Source organism: Loxodonta africana, chromosome 16 (genome assembly GCF_030014295.1).
Source record: "Loxodonta africana isolate mLoxAfr1 chromosome 16, mLoxAfr1.hap2, whole genome shotgun sequence".
Taxonomy (NCBI): domain Eukaryota; kingdom Metazoa; phylum Chordata; class Mammalia; order Proboscidea; family Elephantidae; genus Loxodonta; species Loxodonta africana.
Window position 1 is genome coordinate 65,912,516 of NC_087357.1, and position 24,221 is coordinate 65,936,736.

At 37.6% G+C, this 24,221-nt stretch overlaps 1 protein-coding gene across 5 annotated transcripts in view; it reads right to left on the bottom strand.

Annotated features, from left to right (window-relative positions):
* HERC4 (HECT and RLD domain containing E3 ubiquitin protein ligase 4) overlaps nucleotides 1-24,221 on the bottom strand; it is a 140,164-nt gene that overhangs the window by 5,325 nt on the left and 110,618 nt on the right. For 4 of the 5 annotated variants that reach the window (XM_023546987.2, XM_003409289.4, XM_003409290.4 and 1 more), the window contains 4 exons: nucleotides 9,851-10,017; nucleotides 9,151-9,217; nucleotides 6,646-6,728; nucleotides 3,126-3,309 (listed from right to left, as the gene is read on the bottom strand). In XM_023546987.2, coding sequence (XP_023402755.2) covers nucleotides 3,126-3,309; nucleotides 6,646-6,728; nucleotides 9,151-9,217; nucleotides 9,851-10,017 — 501 coding nt within the window. The remainder of the gene's footprint in view (nucleotides 1-3,125; nucleotides 3,310-6,645; nucleotides 6,729-9,150; nucleotides 9,218-9,850; nucleotides 10,018-24,221) is intronic. The other variant, XR_775670.3, reaches the window with a different exon arrangement.

A 24,221-nucleotide genomic window follows, 5' to 3' on the forward strand; every position in this document is an offset into this window, starting at 1 on the left:
ATATATATACACACACACATACACACCAAAACTGAACCCACTGCCATCGAGTCAATTCCAACACATAGTGACTCCATGGGACAGAGGAGAACTGCCCATAGGGTTTCCAAGGAGCACCTGGTGGATTCGAACTGCCAACTTTTTGGTTAGCGGCCAAACTCTTAACCACTACACCACCACGGTTTCCATATATATAGAGATTAACACACATACACATATATATAAGTTAGTATAGTTTTTTCTGATTTATGAGATCGATCTGTCTCATGAATCAGAAGAAACCAAAGTACATTGAAGTATAATAAAATACATTCTGTCTTACTGAATGAACACTTCTATCAACAATCTCTTCAGGCAAGGTTTTAAGTACTTACTCAGTATTCTTCTAGGCATCGAGAATACAGCAGTGAGAAAACAAAAATCCTGCCCTTGTGGTTACATTGTAGTGGGGCAAAGGGGTGACAGAGAATAAAGATAAATAAAATATATATTATGTCAGATTCAAAGAAAAAAAAAATTAGTGGGAGACAGGTAACATGTAGGGGATTGCAATTTTAGACAAGGTATCCAGGAAAAGTATCTGAGAGGGTATAAAGAAATCAAGGAGGTAAAAACAAGAACCATTTGGGACTATCAAGGTAAAGGGAATTCCAGGCAAAGGGAATAGCAATACAAAGGTTCTAAGACTAGAGTGTGCCTGGAGGGTACTAGACTCAGCAAAGAGGCCAATAAGACCATAGCAGAGTGAGAAGAAAGAGATGAGGCAAGAAGGGTCAAATTATACAGGATCTTTAGGTCATTGTACATACTTTGTTTTACACTCTAAGTGTGATGAGCAGCCATTATATCATTTTCATTTTAGGATGACTGGATGTGAGGTCCATTTCCGTTGGGGACCCCTTAAAATCAGTATCTACAGAAGTCTTCTCTTGAGCAGGTCAATTTACTGCCCCCCACCCCCAAAGAAACCTTGAATCTCCTTCCTGGAGTATTTAAGCCTGGTTACCAGTCTTTTGGAAACCCTGGTGGCATAGCGTTTAAGTGCTATGGCCACTAACCAAGAGGGCGGCAGTTCAAACCTGCTTGGAAACTCTATGGGGCAGTTCTATTGTCCTATAGGGTTGCTATGAGTCAGAACTGACTCGACAGCCGTCGTGGGTGGGGTACCAGTCTTCTGGGTGGCATCCTCAGTTTTACCTGTTTTCAGGATTTTAAAGCCTCTCTCCAAAGTTGTCTTTTGCTGAGTAGGAGAGGGAACACAAGAGGTCTAATGATTTAATTGGATTTGAAGTAATTCTCCTGCTTTTAGCCCAATCCCACATTCCTGCCATTGGTAACATGGTATACCAATTCCTGATTTTTTTTAGATATTTGAGGATAAAAAATGGGTTGCCTCTTGATGACTCTCCCCCTGGAGGTTTAGGATTAAATTTGCTCTAAGTCACTAATCACTTACTACTTGTTTTACATCTTCAAAAGCTCTCTCTTGTTCACTAAAATTTTTGGAGGTGTATTTCTTTATTTCCATTCTAGTAAGATTTTGGAAGGGAACAGAGATAAACATGTGTTTACTCCACTATGTTTAACCAGAAGACTGTAATTATTGTTTTTAATGAAAAAAATTTTATTCCTTAATAGACAGTAAAATTGGCTTTTTCTGGTGTGTGTACAGTCCTATGAGTTTTAAACACATGTATAGTTTTGTGTAACCATCATCAAAATCAAAATATAGACAGTTCTGTCACTCCAAAAAACTCTGTGCTACCTCCTCTCTGTATTCACACATACCCTCCATTCCCTCTCCCCCCATCACAGTTTTGTCTTTTAAAAAATGTCATATAAATGGTACCATACAGTATGCAACAATTTGGGACTGGCTTCCTTCATATCACTTCTGAGACTCATCTAAGGTGTTGCGTGGATCAACGGCTCATTCCTTTTTATTGCTCAGTAGTATTCTGCTGTATGGATACACTATAGGTTGTTTGCATCCATTTACCCACTGAAGGACATATGGGTTGTTTCCAGTTTTGGGCTCATTAACAGATTTTTGGGTGGATGTAATTTAATACCTAGAAGTGGGACTGCTAGGTCATATAATAAGTGTATGTTTATAAGAAACTGCCAAATGGTTTCCAAAGTGGCTGTGTCATTTTGTATTCCCACTAATACTGTACGAGAGTCCCTGATGCTTGGTATCCTTGTTAGCACTTAATATTGCTGGAATTTTTTATGTTAGCTATCCTCACAGGCTGTGCAGTACCTAATTATTAACACAAAAATTATCAAGGCTGCTAATATACAAAGATAGAAAAAAAATTATAGGTCAACCCTGAATATATCTTTCTCATAGCTAATCTAACCTAGAACTCTGTAATAAACGTTTTTCTGAAGAAATATCTGAGAATTACTTGAATGGAGAGGGAGAAAAAAAAAGTTGTTCAAAAAATTCAGTCTCCCAAATTTCCCCTTCATTAGTTAAAAAAAAAAAAATTTAAAACTTGCTCCCAAAGGATATATTTAAGGCACTAGAAATGAAGACCAGGAGCAATATTTACTGTCTGATGAAGAATTTAACACTGAGACTAGTCAGAAAAAGAGAAAACAAACACATTATGTATTACAAGTGCTTTTCATAATGGTTTTCCTACAATTGAAAACCAAAAACCAAACCAAACCCAGTGCCGTTGAGTCGATTCCGACTCATAGCGACCCTATAGGACAGAGTAGAACTGCCCCACAGAGTTTCCAAGGAGCACCTGGTGGATCTGAACTGCTGACCCTTTGGTTAGCAGCCATAGCACTTAACCACTATACCACCAGGGTTTCCCTACAATTGAAGAAGAGTGAAAATCTATTCAGTTTTAGCCAGGGCTTCTATTCAGCTTTTGTTGCAGGTGATGTTTTTTATATAAACATCACCAATATCATAAAATAAAAAAATGCTATCTCTAATTCATATGCAATTCAAATTCATTTAAGCAGAGTACAGTGTTTTGCTATAAAATGACAGTAATAAATTACATAACATGGAAAACAATAAATGGGAGAACAAGATTTCTACCAATAAGCCATGTTCTTTTGCCCTTCCATTTAAACAATGTCATAGACTTGTTTTTTCCTACCTTTTCCAGTTCCCTCCAATCATAGTTTGTATTTCCAATCACCATTGCTTGTAGCTCATTAGGCTGGAAGAGCTGAAGGACTTTTCCTCCACAGACTTTATGAAAGCCCGCATGAAAGGCATCAAATAAGGAAGCCACTGATTTGTTGAATATGTAATCCACATAAGCATCAACAAACTCCTGACTAGAATTAAAAAGCACGCAAGTACAGAAGATTATAAAAATTATTTTTTATGGAGAATACATAATATAGTCTTATTACAACTCTGAACGCTCCTGCGTTGTTTTTTTGTTTTTTTTTTTTTTAACTAATCTACAAAACTGAGAAAGTAAGAGTTCAAAAGGGCCAAGGTCTTCATGGGAAAGTCTATCATTCTTTCTGTACAAAAATCTGTATACCCATGAGGCATGCAGACTCATTTCACAATCATTTGTAGGGTACTCCTAACTGAAACACGTTGTTTGCTAGTGGGCCAAACACCAAACCCGTTGCCATCTGGTCGATTCCGACTCATAGTGACCCTATAGGACAGAATGGAACTGCCCTATAAAGTTTCCAAAGAGCACCTGGCAGATTCAAACTGCCAACCTTTTGGTCAGCAGCTGTAGCACTTAACCACTACACCATCACGGTTTCCTGCTAATGGGCAGAACAACGCAAATGACTCTCAAAATAATTTTTAAATATTCACAAATTATTGAGAATTTATATGCACCATCCCACATACATGCCTAAATAAGTGATCTGTTAAAATATATTAAAAAAAAGAAAAATTTTTATAAAAAATGAGACCTTTGGGACCCAGACTATAACAGACCACAGAGCCTTTTTATTCCCTGGGGTTTCAAGGACTCTGAACAACATAGGCAGCTATCTGGTCAAACAAATAATGAGAATGGGTAATGAAGGACTTTGGTATTTCACACCTTTATCTTCCAAACAATGAAGGATGATTCTACAAATAGGAATACCAATAAAGTAAAAAATCTACAGATAATCTTTTTATCAAGGTTATAAAACAGTTCTTAAAAAGGAAAAAAAAAAAAAAAAGAGGTTAAAATAGGATAACCAGAAATTTATCAGTGTTACTTGGGTCTAAGGAAAAAATCAAATAGCGTATTTTATTAGGTTCTGGTGAGACGAAACTATTTTGTAATGTACTTAATATAATGCACAATTTTATGATTACTCTAACTGGAAAGTCAATTTTTTTATACTAGTAAGTTCGTTAAGCATAAAAGGCTAAATTTTTTTATGTGCCAACATATTTTTTGCCCCCAATGCTTTCATTATTTAACTAGGACTGGTAATACAAACATCAAAATTCTTTAAATTATTTTTAAACTAATCTACATGAATCTCTCTCTCTCTATTTAATTAAGAGGATTAATTCAACAACAGAAACTTTAAAAGCAGGAAAAATATCTTCCCAAATCATAGTCAAAAAAAAAAATTTTTTTTAAAGGATAGCTAGAACTACCTAAAAAAAATTCACATCTTTTAAAAAATTTTATCAAAACAAGACATATGCATAGTTTAAAACATCAAATAGTAATAAACATAACAGCAAACATTTATGAGCACATACATGTGCTAGGTACTATTCTAAGCATCTTAAAATTGTTTCATGTAACCCTAAAAACAGCCGTATGCAGTGGGTATCATTATCATCCCATTTTACAGATAAGGAGACTGAGGCATGTCGACATCAACTAACTTACCTTAAGCTATACAACTTCGAACTTGCAGAATCAAGAATCATCTAGATCAAGTCCCTGGCAAGAGCTAGTCTGTCTACAGAATTATAACAGAATAGAAGAGACAAAGCAGTGCTCTGTCCTGTACCTCTCCGCCTGAATCCCGGCTATTCAAAGGCAACTATTTGTTAACTCTTTTTGCTATTCCTTCTGATATTTACCTTCAAATTTCTAACAACATAGTTCTGTTATTCCTTGATTTTCCATTTTAAATATCTATTGTAAAAGGTGAGGTTTACCTGGTATTTTAACTGCCCCGCTCCCACATTTCCTTTCCCCACGCTCCCATTTTACTTATGTAACAATTTTTGGTTCAATAATCACTGTTGTTATGATTATAAATTATTCACAGCGCAGCTACAGAGTGTTTCATGGTTACATTTCTTTTCTTAAAAGAAAATTTTTGTTTGCCTTAGTTCACTGCTTCATCCCCAACTTCTCCAACGTCAGTCTGCTCTAGATTCACTCAAATATATTAGATAGCACCACTTCCATTTTTTCTCCTGGACACAATCATTCTGTCCTCTTTCCTCTTGATCCAACCTGGATTGGTTGCCCTTTCTAAATCTAGGAATTCCTCTTTGCCTCTCTCTCCTGTATTGGATCCTTTTTTTTTTTTAATACTGTCTTCCTCTTTCTTGGTTTAATTCCTTGTTTTGGTAGAACATACCCTCCAGTAACTTTCTGTAAAAAATACATCAGAAGTAAATTCTCTGAGACTGTGCATATATGGAATTGTTTTTATACACCCATATACTTGATAGTTTATAGACACGGAATTTTAAGTTAAAAATAATTTTCTCCCAGAATTTTGATTTTCTAGCTTCCAGTGTTGTTTTTTAGAAAACTGATGTTATCCTGACTCTTAATTCTTTGTATACGACCTACTTCTTTCTGGAAGCTTTTAAGGCCTGTTTCTCTATGGATTTTAAAATTTCATGTAACTTAAAAGCGGCAACCCTCGGTCATACAGTTAACACACTTGGCCGCTAAACAAAAGGTTGAAGGTTTGAGTCCACCCAGAGGTGCCTTGGAAGAAAGGTCCGGTCATCTACTTCCAAAAAAATCAGCTGCTGAAAATCCTACAGAGCACAGTTCTGCTCTGACATATGGGGTCACCATGAATCAAAGTCAACTTGAAGACAACTGGTTAACCGGTGCCTTGGGATGGTTCTGTTTTCCTTTCCCATGCTTTCAATCTTGAAAGGTACCTCATTTAGTTGTGGGAAGTTCTCTTGTACCATTTCTTCAATAAATTTCATTTAATTAAACTTAGTGAATTTTTTTTCCTCAGTTTTTTAATAGCATCCATCTAGACATTACTCTTATCACTTTGATACTAATTTCCACTTCTTTCAACAGCCAGTCATTCTGTTTTCAGCATTTCCCCACACCCCACACACTTTCCAAAGTACTCTGTATTCTCCACGCCTGAGCCATTGTTGTGCTATGTGATCTGGCTGACTTCTTGGCCTTACAGTTCATCTTATGGCTAAAGTTAGTTACCACTGTTATCTGGCCTCCAAAAATGTGTTGCTATTGTCTCCTCTCTCTCTCCTCTTTATTCTTATGATTTTTTTTATACCTTTACTGATGTTTTAAAGGTACTTCAGGAGTAAAAGGCAGGTTACATCTTCAATAACCATTCAAAAACTAAGTTTCAGCTGAATAAAAATTTAAGGTTGTGGCATGTTCCTAAATACAGAAAAAAGAAAGCTAACAAATCTTATAACTTCCACTAGTGCTGCTATGATTCACTTACCGATTTTGTTTGTTAACAGCTGTGTCTGCACCATTTAGAACCAGCTCTTTCACTTCTGTTGCACCAAAGTTTTCAACTGTGATCTATTAATTTAAATTTTTAAAAAAGTCAGCATCAGACTCAAAATTTTAGAGTATTTTAATAATCTTTTATTATATTCTAACTTTCATTAAGTGTAAGAAGTCGTAAATTTGCGGTAAATTTCTGTTACCAAAAGCTCATTTGTGAATTCTCCATAAAGCCACAACTAAAAGTCTTCACCCCTTCTAGTAGTTTGAATATCTGCCTTGTTGCATGCTTCATCACAGGCAGCTTTCCCTGTTATGTCACTTTATAAACATAGTAATGCTCACACTTTTATTTTCATTCTAATCTGCTAATTCCAGCAAATACTACCATTCCCACCTCTGTATTTCTTCTCTTTCTTTTCCCTATTTTTGAAATATTGTCTTCTTTTGGGGGAACACTTATTTAATATCTGCTATCAGGTAGTGGGATAATAAGGTACAGAGATGAATACATCCCTGCTCTGGAGTTTATTGTCTAGTAAAAGAGAGGAAATGTGATATGGATACAATTCACTCTAGTAAAATAATATTATAATAAGCATTAAAAAAAGTCATGATAGAGGAAAGAAAATTTAATTCTAACTAGAAAAAGTATGAAAGACCAAGGGAGAAAAGCACCTAGAAAGATGCGTAGGATTCTGAAAGATTGGGAGTGGGTAGGATTTCAGATTGAGCACATAAATTGAACAAAAGGATAGATATGAGTATAAATATCAAGTTATAAAAGTAGATTACAATGTACTCCCTAAAAACAAGGAAGAAAATGTACATTAAAGAATACTGTTTGATATGACAAAACTTGGGATGAATGGAGGAATACAATGGAAGTCAAAAAGGAAAACCAGATTTCAAAAGTCTGTGAAGCCCATTCTAAACCTACTCTTTTGTAAACAATAAAGAGCCACTGAAATTTTCAAAGAAAGAAATGGCAGGGTGGAGGAATGTTTGACTTACCATAGTTCTTGAATATACTAAGAGTTTACATACTTGCTAATTAACCAATTAGAAATTATTCTGCTTGGATCCCAATTTTTCAGTAAATTAAGATGTGATCAATAAAGCTCCAAGGATAACTGATATGGAAATTAGTGAATCAATTAAAATGGGCATCAAAATCTCATAGTAAATAGTGAGAAAAAGTCCAAAGAGATTTTTTCCCAGGAAAAAAAAAAAAAAATTACTGTGTGGCAACAGAATATAGTATTTTTTGTCAGCTTTGACTTTGACCACAAGATCGTAAGTGGGCTGTTTTGAGGGAAACAAAGAAAAATTAAGAAGGATGAAAACTGAAAGTTGCATCGTTTCCCCAAGAGTCTAATTTATAATATTAAAATCCTCTCCTTCTGAAGTTTTATCATAATTCTTGCTGATTTCTTTCTTTAACTGCCAAGTAGCCTGATTCTGCCAGATCCTCATTTGTCAATGGCTTTGCACATGACTGGATCAGCTATTCAACATCCCTTTGACCAATTTAACAAAAGTTTGCATCTTTTACAAGATTTGCAATTTCATTTTCCAAACATAGTATTCCAATGTATTTGCATTTGTATTGTGGTATGTCATTTAACACTGAAGGACTAAGATAAGATGGACAAATGCTACTGAAAAGCAGAAAGGGTTGTCTGAGTGGAAATTAATCTCTGAAGTGGTTAAGTCCATTAATGAATATTCTCTGTTATGATAACCTTTTGCTTTTCTAAGAATTCCTATAATCACAGACTAAAAAAATGAATACTTGGATAAAGAGAACACCTTGAATTTATAAAAATCTTTACAAAACGATAAAGCACATAGACTTTAAAGTCACAGAGGTGGGTATGAATACTGCCTCTGACATGTAATGACTGTTTTCGGTTTTCTTCATCTGTAAAATGGGGATAGTAGTACCAACCTCATGGGATTACTGTGATAGTCAAATAAAATAATGCACGTATCATGCCTAAGGGATGCAGTGCTTAAAGCAATTGAATGCTAACTGAAAGGTCAGCAATTCAAAACCACCAGCAGTTCTGCGGACGAAAGATGTGCCAGTCTGTTTCTACGGAAACAGATTCACAGCCTTGAAAACTTTACGGGGTCATTCTGAGTTGGAATTGACTTGATAGTAGTGGGTGGGACTATGCCAAAACAAAAAACCCAAACCCGTTTCCACTGAGTCGATTCTGACTCACAGCAACCCTTTAGGACACAAACCCGTAGGGTTTCCAAGGCTATAATCTTGGAAACCACTGACCTTTTGGTTAGTAGTCAAGTGCTTAACCACCGCGCCAACAGGGCTCCTTCTGTATCGTGCCTGGCACACAGTAAATGCTCAATAAATGTTAGCTAAAGGTTCTTTAAGAACTGCATCCATCAAAATAAGGAAAAAACATAAGGCACAGCTGTTAAATAAAAGGGAGGATGAATAATCAGGCTAACCTATGCCTTTTCATCTTACCGTAAAATTAAGACAAAATGTTTCCTCTATATCATCTTCTGGATAATCCAGTAATTGTTGCATGCTTCTGCAAAACAATACATATGTTCCTTTGAGGTAAAACATTATTGTGTATTTTTGACTATTTTGCTTATGCATATATATTTCCCATTCACTCTGATAAAATCTTTTTGTTAATTTGTATCTTAATGCTTCAGAATAGCAATATGCAGTGGCACTCTTAAAAACAACTTTGGGGAGGAAAAAAATTACTCTAAGCCTTTTATCTCTTTCTCTGAATACAATAACCATGTGTCTACCTATTTTCAACATTTGTCCTTATTTATATACAATTTTCATTTTATTTTGTGTAATAAATAAAAAAGAAATCTTACATATTCCAGTTTGGAATGAACCTGATCAGAAGTCCAAATAAATCATTTAACTACTCTTAGGACAGCATGATTTTCTAATATTTATTATCTGATATTCATAAAGTATTGTTAAAGCATTAGTAAGTTAGCAAATGGTTTTACACTCATACTCTTTCAGGAGAAAATTTTGGATCTGAATAACACAATAATGGATTTTCCTTTATTAGAAGGATTTTTGTCCATTTTGGAAATTCAACAAAATACAATTCTTCCTAGAAGGAAAGCTCTCTGTATATCCCCCACTGCCCAATTCCCAAACCCCACTCCTGCTACATTTTACAACTTACCTCCCAACATCAGGCACTAGTTCTTTCAAATCATCCAGGGATGGCTTTTTTTTCAGGAGTTTTTTATACAAAGCCAAAGGAAAATGGAGGTCCACAATAGTAAAGTTGTAAATTGCTAATCCACAGATAACACCAATCAAATGGAACAAATCACTGTCTTCAAAAGTCTAAAGACACAAAAGGAAAGGAAAAAAACCAAACAGCTTAAAGTCTTCTCAGTTAAAACACCAAAAACTTCCTTCTGATTATAAAAACACATAACAGAAAACTGTGAAGATACAGAAAACAAGTAATGAATCAGGAGAAAAAAGTATCTTCATTCCTATCTCTCTTGGATAATATTAGTATTTTTACATATTTCTAAGTCTAATGTATTTTCTAAGACTTAAAAAAGTTAAAATCTAGCTGAGATCATACTCTATATAAAACTTTATAATTAGTTTTTTAAAGAAATATAGACATTTTCCATGTTATTAAACATTAAATTAATAGATAAAATGGTTAGGATTTTTTTCCCCGATTTAAAATATAATACACATTCAGAATTTGGAAAATAAAAAACATTAAGAGATTAAAAAAAAAAAAAAAAAACTATAGTCCACACTGAGAAACAATGATATAAAATCTTTTGTGTGTATTTCCATCTACTTTAACTCCACAAAAATAATAAAGAAAAACAGTATTTAAGGTTTGATTTCATTTTTCTAATTACAACATGAGCATGTTCTTATGTCATTAAATATTTTTCCAGAACATGATTTTTAATGGTGGCATATTACATCATATAGGAATACTATGCTGTGCTAAATTAGGCATTTTACTGTAGTTGGACATTTAGTTATTAAAACATTGAAAACATTATCTTTTCCCCATTTAATTAAAAAAAATTTTTTTTTCATTTAATTAGAGAAGTGATATATGACATTCACAAAAAATTCTTTGAGCCATGAGAGTTAAGAGATTAATTTTTTTTTGCTTTTTTTAAAAAAATTGTGCTTTAAGTGAAAGTTTACAAATCAAGTCAGTCTCTCATATAAAAATTTATATATACCTTGCTACAATCCTCCTAGTTGCTCTCCCCCAAATGAGACAGCACACTCCTTCTCTCCACTCCCTATTTGGCCAGCTTCTGTCCCTCTCTGCCCTCTCATCTCCCCTCCAGACAGGAATTGCCCACACAGTCTCATGTGTCTACTTGATCCAAGAAGCTCAATCCTCACCAGTATCATTTTCTATGGCCATATAAACTGGAATTCTTCCTTAAGAAGCAGAGTTTCTCCTAAGGAGATATGCCAAGCCAGGGACTAAAATACATGGGGGAAAAAGCCCATCTTATTTTGAATATTACTAGTTAGTAATAACTAACATTTACTGAGCCTTTACTCAGCTTCCTTTCAGTGATGATATGTAAATGGGTTAAAGTCTCCAATTAAAAGGCAGATAGAACAGTCAGAAAACCATGATCTAATTATATGCTGTCTTCAAGAAACTCACTTTAGATCCAAAGACACAAAGAGGTAGAATGTGAAAGTTTGCAAAAAGATATTCCATGCAAATAGTAAGCAAAAGAGAACTAGAGTGGGCATACTAATATCAGACAAAATAAACTTTAAGTAAAAAATTGTTATAACAGGCAAAGAAGGATATTATACTTAGGCAAAAGGTTCAATTAATCAAGGAGATAAAAGAATTATAAACTTATATACACCTATAACACAAGCCTCAAAATACATGAAGTAAAAACTGACAGAATTGAAGGCAGAAATACACCGTTCTACAAAAATAGTTGGAGACTTCAACATCCTACTTTCAATAATGGGTGAAACAACTACACAGAAAAGAAATAAGAATCTAAAGGACTTGATTAACTCTATGAACCAACTAGACCCAACACACATATAGACACCCAATAACAGCATAATACATGTTCTCCTTAAGAGTACACAGAGCATACAGCAGGACAGACTATGATAGGCTACAAGACTCAATAACTCTTTTTTTTTTTTTAAGTCTACCTTAATTGAGATTAGTATTGCTTACTCCTGCTCTTTTTTGGTAGTTATTTGCTTGATATATTTTCTTCCATCCTTTTTAATAAATTTACATCTTTGTTTCTAATGTGTCTCTTGTAGACAGCATATTGATGGATCCCGTTTTTTTATCCATTCTGTCACTCTGTGTTTATTGATGGGTGCATTTAGGCTGTTTACATTCAGTGTAATTATTGATAGGTGTGAGTTTATTGCTGTCATTTTGTAGTGCTTTTTTTTTTTGTGGTGCTAAAGTTTTCTTTGCTCCTCTTACTCTCCTGTGCTGAGTTCCTTTTGTTTGTGGATTTCCTTTTTGTTTCTTTTGTTATGTTTTCCTTCTTTATTTTGATGAGTAGATTTGTTAACTTTTTTTGTGGTTAACTTCAAATCTACCCTTATCTCCCTAGGTTTGAACCAGTCTATTATTACTTGGCATCACCTTGCCTTCCTCTCCATTAGAAAGTTCTATACCTGTACTGTTTATTTCCTCTTTTATTGTTCTGACATTGTTGACATTTACAGATTAACCTCTCTGGTTCCCTGTTGCAACTGTTTTGGTTTTGGATAGTCCTTAAGAGTTCATTTCCGAGATTGGTATCTGGCTGGTACATTCTTGTGTCGTACATTCAGGCTGTGGTCTGATGTTGTTTGTTTTCAGACCAAAGGACTCCCTTTAATAATTCTTGTTAGTTTGATTTGGTTTTTACATATTCCCTTAATTTCTGTTTATCTGGAAACGTCCTAATTTCACTATCATATTTGAACAAAAGTTTTGCAGGACATATTATTCTTGGCTGGCAATTTTTTTCTTTCAAGGTTTTATATATGTCATCCCATTGCCTTCTTGTCTGCATGGTTTCTGCTGAATAATCAGAGCTTAGTCTTATTGTTCTTCTCTGTATGTGACTTTTTGTTCTTCTCGAGCTGCTCATAGGATTTTTGTGTCTTTGGTTTTAGTGAATGTGATTTTGATATGCCTTGGTGTTTTTCCTTTGGAGTCTATCCTATATGGGGTTCGTTGAGCTTCTTGGATGGTCAGCTTTTCATCATTCATGATATCAGGGAAGTTTTCTGTCAGCAATTCTTCAATGATCCTCTGTGTTTTCTGTTTTCTCTCCTTGTTCTGGACCTCCGATCACTTGCAAATTTTTGCTTTTGATTGTATCCCATATAATTCTCAGGATTTCTTCATTCTTCTTCATTCTTTTTTCTAATTTTTTCTCAGAGTTGTATCCAAGTGCTTCTCTTCAATTTCATTGATTCTGTCTTCCATGGTTTCAAACCTGCTCCTCAGCCCTTCTATGACACTGTCCACTTCCGAAATCTTGTTATTTATCTTTTAGATTTCTAATTGTTGTTTTAGTGTGATTTCTAGTTGTGAATTTATTTTGGCATCTTGTTCCTGTATTACCTTCCTGAATTGTTCAATCTTTTGTCTGCATTCCCCCTGAATTTGTCTGCCTTTTCCATAAATGTCTATTTTTTTCCTCATTTTTGTCTGCTTTTTGCCTCAACTCTTGGATTGCTCTGAATATTAGAGATTTGAATTCCCTGTCAGGTAGTTCTAGTGCCTTTTCTTCTACTGGAAAGTCATCGGGTATTTTATTTTGGACACCTTCTGGAACCATTCTGTCCTGTTTTTTTATGTTTTGTTATTGTCTGCTGTCTTTGGGACATTCAGTAGTTATTTTCTTCGTTTCTTGATTGTAGATTTGTTTCGTCCTGCTTTTTTGTTTTATTTGGCTATGCCTGAGCAGGTGGGCTGGGCATTCTTTGTTGTTTGCTCATCTGTAGTCATGATATTTTTCACCTCCTTGTCCAATGGGCAGAGCCAGTCATTCAGCAATGGTGCAGCAGGGCAGGTCCAGCTGAAGGGGAGGGGGTGGGGTAGGTTGGTTGTGACACGTGCTACGGCCGACAGGGTGGGCCAGGAATCAGTGCTGGGCAGGTCCCAGTAGGCCGTGCCTGTGGTGCTCAGGGGTGTGATGTTCAGTGCACGGCGCAGGTAGGCAGGAAAGACAGGGGAGGTTGTGATGTGCGGAGCTAACGGGTATGGGAAAGAGGACAGGGAGGAGAGAGAAACAGGAGCCAAAAACAAATAAGCAAAGAAACTAAGAAAAAAAAGGAAAAAAAAAGTGAAAAGGAAAAAGAATAACTAGATAAAAATTTGGGGAAAAAAAAAAAGCCCCCAGGAGTCCTGGAGTCTCACCAGTGGGGCTGCTAAGACTGGGGAAGTGGCTCCCAGGCTGCACAGTATAGCCTGGTTAGAGGGGGTATGGATGTCACACAGTGCCAGGTATTCAGGAGATAGGAAAAGAAGGTAAGTGTAGAGAGACGAGAAGTGAGAAATGAAGGAAGACAGAAAGGGAAAAGGAGAGAGGAGAAAAAATTAAAAAAGAGAAAGAAGAAAAAAAAACAAGAAATGTCCCCAGGGATCCCACCTATGTGGCTGTGCAGATTGGGGAAGTGGCTCCTAAGCCGTGCAGTGCAGTTCAGCTAGAGGGCTCCCAAGCTGCAAAAAGAAAAATAAACAAACAAAACAATACAAAACAGAACAAAGTAAAAAAAGCCCCAAGGATCCCACCAGTGTGGTGTTGCAGGCTGGGGGAGCGGTTCCTCAACTGAGTGTGGCTTCACAGCCTTTCAAGAAGCTGCAAAGATGGCACACAGTGCCAGGTGTTCCAGAGAAAGGAGAGGGAGGTGGTAGGGGGCATAGAAGAAACCAAAAGAGATGGAAAGAATGAACACTGGCTCAGGCCCAGCCAGTGTGGGCAGGGTGAATCCAAGCAGCCTGAGGCCAAAGCAGTTGCCTCCCACACAAGAGACTGCAGCTGGCAGGAAGCAAAGGAGGCCGAAGGAGAAAAAAGGTGGGGATTAGGAAACCTCATATTGCTCATTACCGGGTGCTGTCTCCTGCTGGGAACTTTGTGAAGCTGCTTTCCTGTATTCTCTGTGTGGGTGAGGCAAATCAAGTAGCATGGACGCTGCACTTCACAGCTGGCTGAGTTACTGCAGCCAGCGAGGAAGCTAGGAGGTAGAGCAGCGGGGAGAGAATGAGGGGTGGGAAAGCATCTATCACTGGTTACTGGGTGCTCTGTCTCCTGCTGGGAGCTCCATAAAGCTGCTTTCCTGTGCTCCCTGTCCGCCGATCCCGACAGGAGTCCAAGATGGCAGATCCTTGCTGAGTTAGCTGCACAAATCTTTCCTCACTCTCTGTCCTCTGTCAGTTTCTTATTCTATTCAGTGTTTGGCTGAGTTCTTTATCTCTTCATTTGGCACTTCAGGTTCCAGGAATGATGTTTCTCTGTGTTTTACTTAGTTTTTCTGGTCTTTGCTGTGGTGGGACGGTGTGGTACTTCTGTCTATGGTGCCATGTTGGCCGGAAATCTCAATAACTTTTAAAAGATTGAAACTATACAAGGTTCGTTTCTGCTCAAAATGGAAAAAAGTTAGAGGAGAGGGGACCAAGATGGCTGACTAGATAGATGCTACCTCGGATCCCTCTTGCAACAAAGACTCGGAAAAACAAGTGACTCGATCACATACATGACAATCTACGAACCCTGACCAACAAACACAGATTTAAAGAGTTGACCTGAGTGACAGAGACCGAGAACGAACAACTACGGGGAAGCAGCGACTGTTTTCGGAGCCTGGAGCCAGCGTCCCAGTCAGGTAACCTTGGCGCCGGGCTTTGGACTGGGCACAGGGGAGCTGAACACAACATCCTGTGACGGCGCAAACACGGGGCGCAGCTCTACCCCCCTGAACTGACCTTGGGAGGGGGCCCAGCCGGTCAGCGTTGGCGGCGCGGCAACACGGCTGGCGGGAGGAGAAGTCGCCGGGAGGCAGCGACTGGTTTTGGAGCCGGGAGTGCAGCGTCCGAGCTGGGGAACATAGGCGCGGGGCTTTGGACTGGGAGCAGGAGAGCTGAGCACCACATCCTGTGATGGTGCAAACACGGGGCGCAGCCCTACCCCCCTGAACTGACACCGGGAGGGGGCCCAGCCTGTCTGTGCGGGCAGCGCGGTAACGCGGCTGGCAGGAGGAGAAGTCCCCGGAAGGCAGCGACTGGTTTTGGAGCCAGGAGTGCAGCGTCCCAGCTGGGGAACCTTGACACTGGGCTTTGGACTGGCAGCGGAGGAAATGACCGCGGCTTCTGCGGGCCTGACCCTCGGGGGCAATCTCTACCCAGCCAGCACACACAGGCGACGCGCCCCTTGGGAATCTCAGATAAAACAGTCATCCCAAGCAAGATAAGTAACTTTGTCTATATTCCAGGGTGCTACTCTCTCCTGTTTTTCTGAACCCTCCGTTCCCCTTCCCAGGCGGCTTCATTAACATTGGAATTTCCTGAGCTAGAGGGAGAACTGCTCTGTGGTTTTTCTTTTCCTTTTTTTTCAGTCTTTTCCTAACCCATTATTCTGGCCTGAGAGAAGCAACCACAAAAAACCCAGGGACCAAAAATCCTTCCCTAATTGGACTAAAAACACGGAACCAGCTCCAGCCAAGCATATGTGATCCACAGTCTCCGGCTTTCATCCCTACAGGGAACAAGGTGGCTATTATAATGCAAAGGCATTTCTGATAGGGACCTGACTGCATTTTTTTTTTTAGCGGATTTACTGGAAAGACAAGTTTCCCAGGTCTGATATCTCTGCATATTCAACAGAGCCCTCACTGACCCACAACAGGGAACTGAGGGCTGAAGCTCCCCCCAGACCACATAGCCTCCTGCCTTAGGGGTCTGAAGAGGGTGACACCTACCAATCTGTAGAGGTACTTGCATTGGGGGCCTAAGGTACAGCTGCAGAGCCCTCCCACCAAGGTGCTTTAGAAATAGAGACACACCTACCTCACTGACACTTGGGGAAAGACTGTCAGCATCCTGCCCCCCCTGAAGTGTGAACCCCAGCTGCTACTAGAATCTGGTGCACACAACTATCACCACTACTTCTCAAGGTGGATAGGTGACAGGGTGCATCACACACTTGATGACCCAAAATCAGATTCTACTCAAGAATAGTAAATGGACTCAGGCATATATATCTGGTAACAGCCCAAACCAGCTGGAAATAGGTCATAAGTAAGTCAAGGGCTACGACAAACAAGACAGCACAATCTAGTAGCCCATCCACGTATACTGAAAGAAAACAAAACAAGATAAGACTCAGTGAGCAAATATAGAATAAATCACTACAATATCTTAGTGATGGCTCGGAGACAGCAGTCGATATCAAACCACATAAAGAAGCAGACCATGACTGCTTCTACAACCCCCGAAACAAAAGAATCAAAATCTTTCCCGAATGCAGATACAATCCTGGAATTATCAGATACAGAATATAAAAAGCTAATTTACAGAATGCTTCAAGACATCAGGGATGACCTCAGAAATGAAATAAGGCAATCTGCAGAAAAAGCCAAGGAACACACTGATAAAACAGTTGAAGAACTCAAAAAGATTATTCAAGAACATAGTGGAAAAATTAATAAGTTGCAAGAATCCATAGAGAGACAGCATTCAGAAATCCAAAAGATTAACAATAAAATTACAGAATTAGGCAACGCAATAGGAAGTCAGAGGAGCAGACTCGAGCAATTAGAATGCAGACTGGGACATCTGGAGGACCAGGGAATTAACACCAACATAGCTGAAAAAAAATCAGATAAAAGAATTAAAAAAAATGAAGAAACCCTAAGAATCATGTGGGACTCTATCAAGAAGGATAACTTGTGTGTGATTGGAGTCCCAGAACAGGGAGGGGGGACAGAAAACACAGAGAAAATAGTTGAAGATCTGCTGACAGAAAACTTCCCTGACATCATGAAAGACGAAAGGATATCTATCCAAGATGCTCATCGAACCCCATTTATGATTGATCCAAAAAGAAAAACACCAAGACATATTATCATCAAACTTGCCAAAACCAAAGATAAAGAGAAAATTTTAAAAGCAGCCAGGGAGAAAAGAAAGGTCTCCTACAAGGGAGAATCAATAAGTTCAGACTACTCAGCAGAAACCATGCAGGCAAGAAGGCAATGGGATGACATATACAGAGCACTGAAGGAGAAAAACTGTCAGCCAAGGATCATATATCCAGCAAAACTCTCTCTGAAATATGAAGGCAAAATTAAGATATTTACAGATAAACACAAGCTTAGAGAATCTGCAAAAACCAATCAAAGCTACAAGAAATACTAAAGGAAATTGGTCAAAAACCAATAATATCAGATACCAGCACAACACGCGGTCACAGAACAGAACATCCTGATATCAACTCAAATAGGGAAATCACAAAAACAAATTAAGATTAATTAAAAAAAAAAATGCTCAAAACAGGGAATCATTGAAGTCAATATGTAAAAGATCACAATAATCAAAAAGAGGGACTAAATACAGGTGGCATAGAACTGCCATATGGAGAGGGAAACAAGGCGATATGGGACAATACAAGTTAGGTTTTTACTTAGAAAAACAAGGGTAAATATTAAGGTAACCACAAAGAGGTATAACAACTCCATAACTCAAAATAAAAACCAAGAAAAACGTAATGACTCAGCAAACATAAAGTCAAACACTACAAAAATGAGGAAAAATAGGGGTAAATATTAAAGTAACCACAAAGAGGTATAACAACTCCATAACTCAAAATAAAAACCAAGAAAAACATAATGACTCAGCAAACATAAAGTCAAATACTACGAAAATGAGGAACACACAATTCACAAAGAAAAACGTCTCAGCACAAAAAAGTGGAAAAACGAAATTCTCAACAACACACATAAAAAGGCATCAAAATGACAACGATAAACACATACTTATCTATAATTACGCTGAATGTAAATGGACTAAATGCACCAATAAAGAGACAGAGAGTCTCAGACTGGATAAAGAAACACAACCCGTCTATATGCTGCCCACAAGAGACACGCCTTAGACTTAGAGACACAAACAAACTAAAACTCAGAGGATGGAAAAAAAAATACATCAAGCAAAAAATAAGCAAAAAAGAGCAGGAGTAGCAATATTAATTTCTGACAAAATAGACTTTACAGTTAAATCCACCACAAAGGATAAAGAAGGACACTATATAATGATAAAAGGGACAATTGACCAGGAAGCTATAACCATATTAAATATTTATGCACTCAATGACAGGGCTGCAAGATACATAAATCAAATTTTAACAGAATTGAAAAGTGAGATAGACACCTCCACAATTATAGTAGGAGACTTCAACACACCACTTTCGGAGAAGGACAGGACATCCAGTAAGAAGCTCAATAGAGACACGGAAGACCTAATTACAACAATCAACCAACTTGACCTCATTGACTTATACAGAACTCTCCACCCAACAGCTGCAAAGTATACTTTTTTTTCTAGCGTACATGGAACATTCTCTAGAATAGACCACATAATAGATCATAAAACAAACCTCTGCAGAATGCAAAACATTGAAATATTACAAAGCATCTTCTCAGACCACAAGGCAATGAAAGTGGAAATCAAAAACAGAAAAATTAGGGAAAAGAAATCAAATACTTGGAAAATGAACAATACCCTCCTGAAAAAAGACTGGGTTATAGAAGACATTAAGGAGGGAATAAGGAAATTCATAGAATGCAACGAGAATGAAAATACTTCCTATCAAAACCTCTGGGACACAGCAAAAGCAGTGCTCAGAGGCCAATTTATATCAATAAATGCACACATACAAAAAGAAGAAAGAGCCAAAATCAGAGAACTGTCCCTACAACTTGAACAAATACAAAGTGAGCAACAAAAGAATCCATCAGGCACCAGAAGAAAACAAATAATAAAAATTAGAGCTGAACTAAATGAACTGGAGAACAGAAAAACAATTGAAAGAGTTAACAAAGCCAAAAGCTGGTTCTTTGAAAAAATTAACAAAATTGATAAACCTTTGGCCAGACTGACTAAAGAAATACAGGAAAGGAAACAAATAACCCGAATAAGAAACGAGATGGGCCACATCACAACAGACCCAACTGAAATTAAAAGAATCATATCAGATTATTACAAAAAATTGTACTCTAACAAATTTGCAAACCTAGAAGAAATGGATGAATTCCTGGAAAAACACTACCTACCTAAACTAACACAATCAGAAGTAGAACAACTAAATAGACACATAACAAAAAAAGAGATTGAAACGGTAATCAAAAAACTCCCAACAAAAAAAAGCCCCGGCCCGGATGGCTTTACTGCAGAGTTCTACCAAACTTTCAGAGAAGAGTTAACACCACTACTACTAAAAGTATTTCAAAGCATAGAAAATGACGGAATACTACCCAACTCATTCTATGAAGCCACCATTTCCCTGATACCAAAACCAGATAAAGACATCACAAAAAGAGAAAATTACAGACCTGTATCTCTCATGAACATAGATGCAAATTTCTCAACAAAATTCTAGCCAATAGAATTCAACACCATATCAAAAAAATAATCCACCATGACCAAGTTGGATTTATACCAGATATGCAAGGCTGGTTTAATACTAGAAAAACCATTAATGTAATCCACCAGAAAAATAAAACAAAAGACAAAAACCACATGATCTTATCAATTGATGCAGAAAAGGCATTTGACAAAGTCCAACACCCATTTATGATAAAAACTCTCACCAAAATAGGAATTGAAGGAAAATTCCTCAACATAATAAAGGGCATCTATACAAAGCCAACAGCCAACATCACTCTAAATGGAGAGAGCCTGAAAGCATTTCCCTTAAGAACGGGAACCAGACAAGGATGCCCCTTATCATCGCTCTTATTCAACATTGTGCTAGAGGTCCTAGCCAGAGCAATTAGGCTAGACAAAGAAATAAAGGGCATCCGGATTGGCAAGGAGGAAATTAAATTATCTCTATTTGCAGATGACATGATCTTATACACAGAAAACCCCAAGGAATCCTCCAGAAAACTACTGAAACTCATAGAAGAGTTTGGCAGAGTCTCAGGTTATAAGATAAATATACAAAAATCACTTGGATTCCTCTACATCAACAAAAAGAATATCGAAGAGGAAATAACCAAATCAATACCATTTACAGTAGCCCCCAAGAAGATAAAATACTTAGGAATAAATCTTACCAGAGATGTACAAGACCTATACAAAGAAAACTACAAAGTACTACCACAAGAAACTAAAAAGGACCTACTTAAGTGGAAAAACATACCTTGCTCATGGATAGGAAGACTTAACATAGTAAAAATGTCTATTCTACCAAAAGCCATCTATACATACGATGCACTTCCTATCCAAATTCCAATGTCATTTTTTAATGTGATGGAGAAACAAATCACCAACTTCATATGGAAGGGAAAGAAGCCTCGGATAAGTAAAGCATTACTGAAAAAGAAGAAGAAAGTGGGAGGCCTCTCTCTACCTGATTTCAGAACCTATTCTACTGCCACAGTAGTCAAAACAGCCTGGTATTGGTACAACAACAGGCACATAGCCCAATGGAACAGAATCGAGAACCCAGATATAAATCCTTCCACATATAAGCAGCTGATATTTGACAAAGGACCAGTGTCAATTAATTGGGAAAAAGATAGTCTTTTTAACAAATGGTGCTGGCATAACTGGATATCCACTTGCAAAAAAATGAAACAGGACCCATACCTCACACCATGCACAAAAACTAACTCCAAGTGGATCAAAGACCTAAACATAAAGACTAAAACGATAAAGATCAGGGAAGAAAAAATAGGGACAACATTAGGAGCCCTAATACAAGGCATAAACAGAATACAAAACATTACCAAAAATGATGAAGAGAAACCAGATAACTGGGAGCTCCTAAAAATCAAACACCTATGCTCATCTAAAGACTTCACCAAAAGAGTAAAAAGACCACCTACAGACTGGGAAAGAATTTTCAGCTACGACATCTCCGACCAGCGCCTGATCTCTAAAGTCTATATGATTCTGTCAAAACTCAACCACAAAAAGACAAACAACCCAATCAAAAAGTGGGCAAAGGATATGAACACGCACTTCACTAGAGAAGATGTTCAGGCAGCTAACAGATACATGAGAAAATGCTCTCGATCATTAGCCATTACAGAAATGCAAATTAAAACTACAATGAGATTCCATCTCACTCCAACAAGGCTGGCATTAATCCAAAAAACACAAAATAATAAATGTTGGAGAGGCTGCGGAAAGATTGGAACTCTTGTATACTGCTGGTGGGAATGTAAAATGGTACAACCACTTTGGAAATCTATCTGGCATTATCTTAAAAATTTAGAAATAGAACTACCATACAACCCAGAAATCCCACTCCTCGGAATATACCCTAGAGAAATAAGAGCCTTCACACAAACAGATATATGCACACCCATGTTTATTGCAGCTCTGTTTACAATAGCAAAAAGCTGGAAGCAACCAAGGTGTCCATTAACAGATGAATGGATAAATAAATTGTGGTATATTCACACAATGGAATATTACACATTGATAAAGAACAGTGACGAATCTGTGAAATACTTCATAACATGGAGGAACCTGGAAGGCATTATGCTGAGTGAAATTAGTCAGAGGCAAAAGGACAAATATTGTATAAGACCACTATTATAAGATCTTGAGAAATAGTATAAACTGAGAAGAACACATACTTTTGTGGTTACAAGGCGGAGAGAGGGGGAGGGTGGGAGAGGGTTTTTTTAATGATTAGTTAGTAGATATGATCTGCTTTAGGTGAAGGGAAGGACAATACTCAATACATGGAAGGTCAGCTCAACTGGACTGGACCAAAAGCAAAGAAGTTTCTGGGATAAACTGAATGCTTCAAAGGTCAGCGGAGCAAGGGCGGGGGGGGGGGGTTTGGGGACCATGGTTTAAGGGGACTTCTAAGTCAATTGGCAAAATAATTCTATTATGAAAACATACTGCATCCCACTTTGAAATGTGGCGTCTGGGGTCTTAAATGCTAACAAGCGGCCATCTATGAAGCATCAATTGGTCTCAACCCACCTGGATCAAAGGGAAGGAAGAACACCAAGGTCACAGGATAACTATAAGCCCAAGAGACAGAAAGGGCCACATGAACCAGAGACCTACATCATCCTGAGACCAGAAGAACTAGCTGGTGCCTGGCCACAACCAATGACTGCCCTGACAAGGGAGCACAACAGAGAACCCCTGAGGGAGCAGGAGATCAGTGGGATGCAGGCCCCAAATTCTCATAAAAAGACCATACTTAATGGTCTGACTGAGACTAAAGGAATTCGGCGGTCATGGTCCCCAAACCTTCTGTTGGTCCAGGACAGGAACCATTCCCGAAGACAACTCATCAGACATGGAAGGGACTGGACGGTGGGTAGGAGAGAGATGCTGATGAAGAGTGAGCTATTTGTATCAGGTGGACACTTGAGACTGTGTTGGTGTCTCCTGTCTGCAGGGGGGATGGGAGGATAGAGAGAGTTGGAAGCTGGCAAAATTGTCACGAAAGGAGAGACTGGAAGGGCTGACTCATTAGGGGGAGAGCAAGGGGGAGTATGAAGTAAGTTGTATATAAACTTATATGTGACAGTCTGACTTTATTTGTAAACGTTTCCTTGAAGCTCAATAAAAGTTAAAAAAAAAAAAAGGAATAAAGTTAGAAATAAGGAAAACTAGGAATTTCATAAATACATGGAAATCAAACAACAACAGATTCTTAAACCACCAAGGAGTCAAATAAGAAATCATAAAGGAAACAAGAATATACTTTGAGACAAATGAAAATGAAAACACATCACATCAAAACTCATGGGATTCTGTGAAAGCAGTGTTGAGAAAGAGATTTAAGAAGTGTAAAATGCATACATTAAAAAAAACAAAGATCTAAAATTAGTAACCTAACTTTACCCTCCAAGGAACTAGAAAATAGGAGCAAACTAAACAGAAAGCTAGCAAAAGAAAGGAAATAAAGATTAAAGCAGAGATAAATGAAACAGAGAACAGAAAAACAATACAGAGAATCAACACAAACAAAAGTTGGTTCTTTGAAAAGACAACAAATTTTACAAACCTATAGCTACACTGTGCAAGGAAAAAACAGAAGTCCCAAATTACTCAGTCGACAAAGACATTACTACCAATCTTATATATAAAGTTTATACGGGATTAAAAAAGAATATTATGAACAACTGTATGCAACAAATTAGAGAACCTAGATAAAACGGGCAAATTTTTAGAAACACAAACTACCTAAACTGACACTAGAAGGTATAGAAAATCTGAACAGACTTGTAACAAAGAGAATGGATCAATAATCCAAAACCTTCCAGCAAAGAAAAACCCATGAGCAGACAGCTTC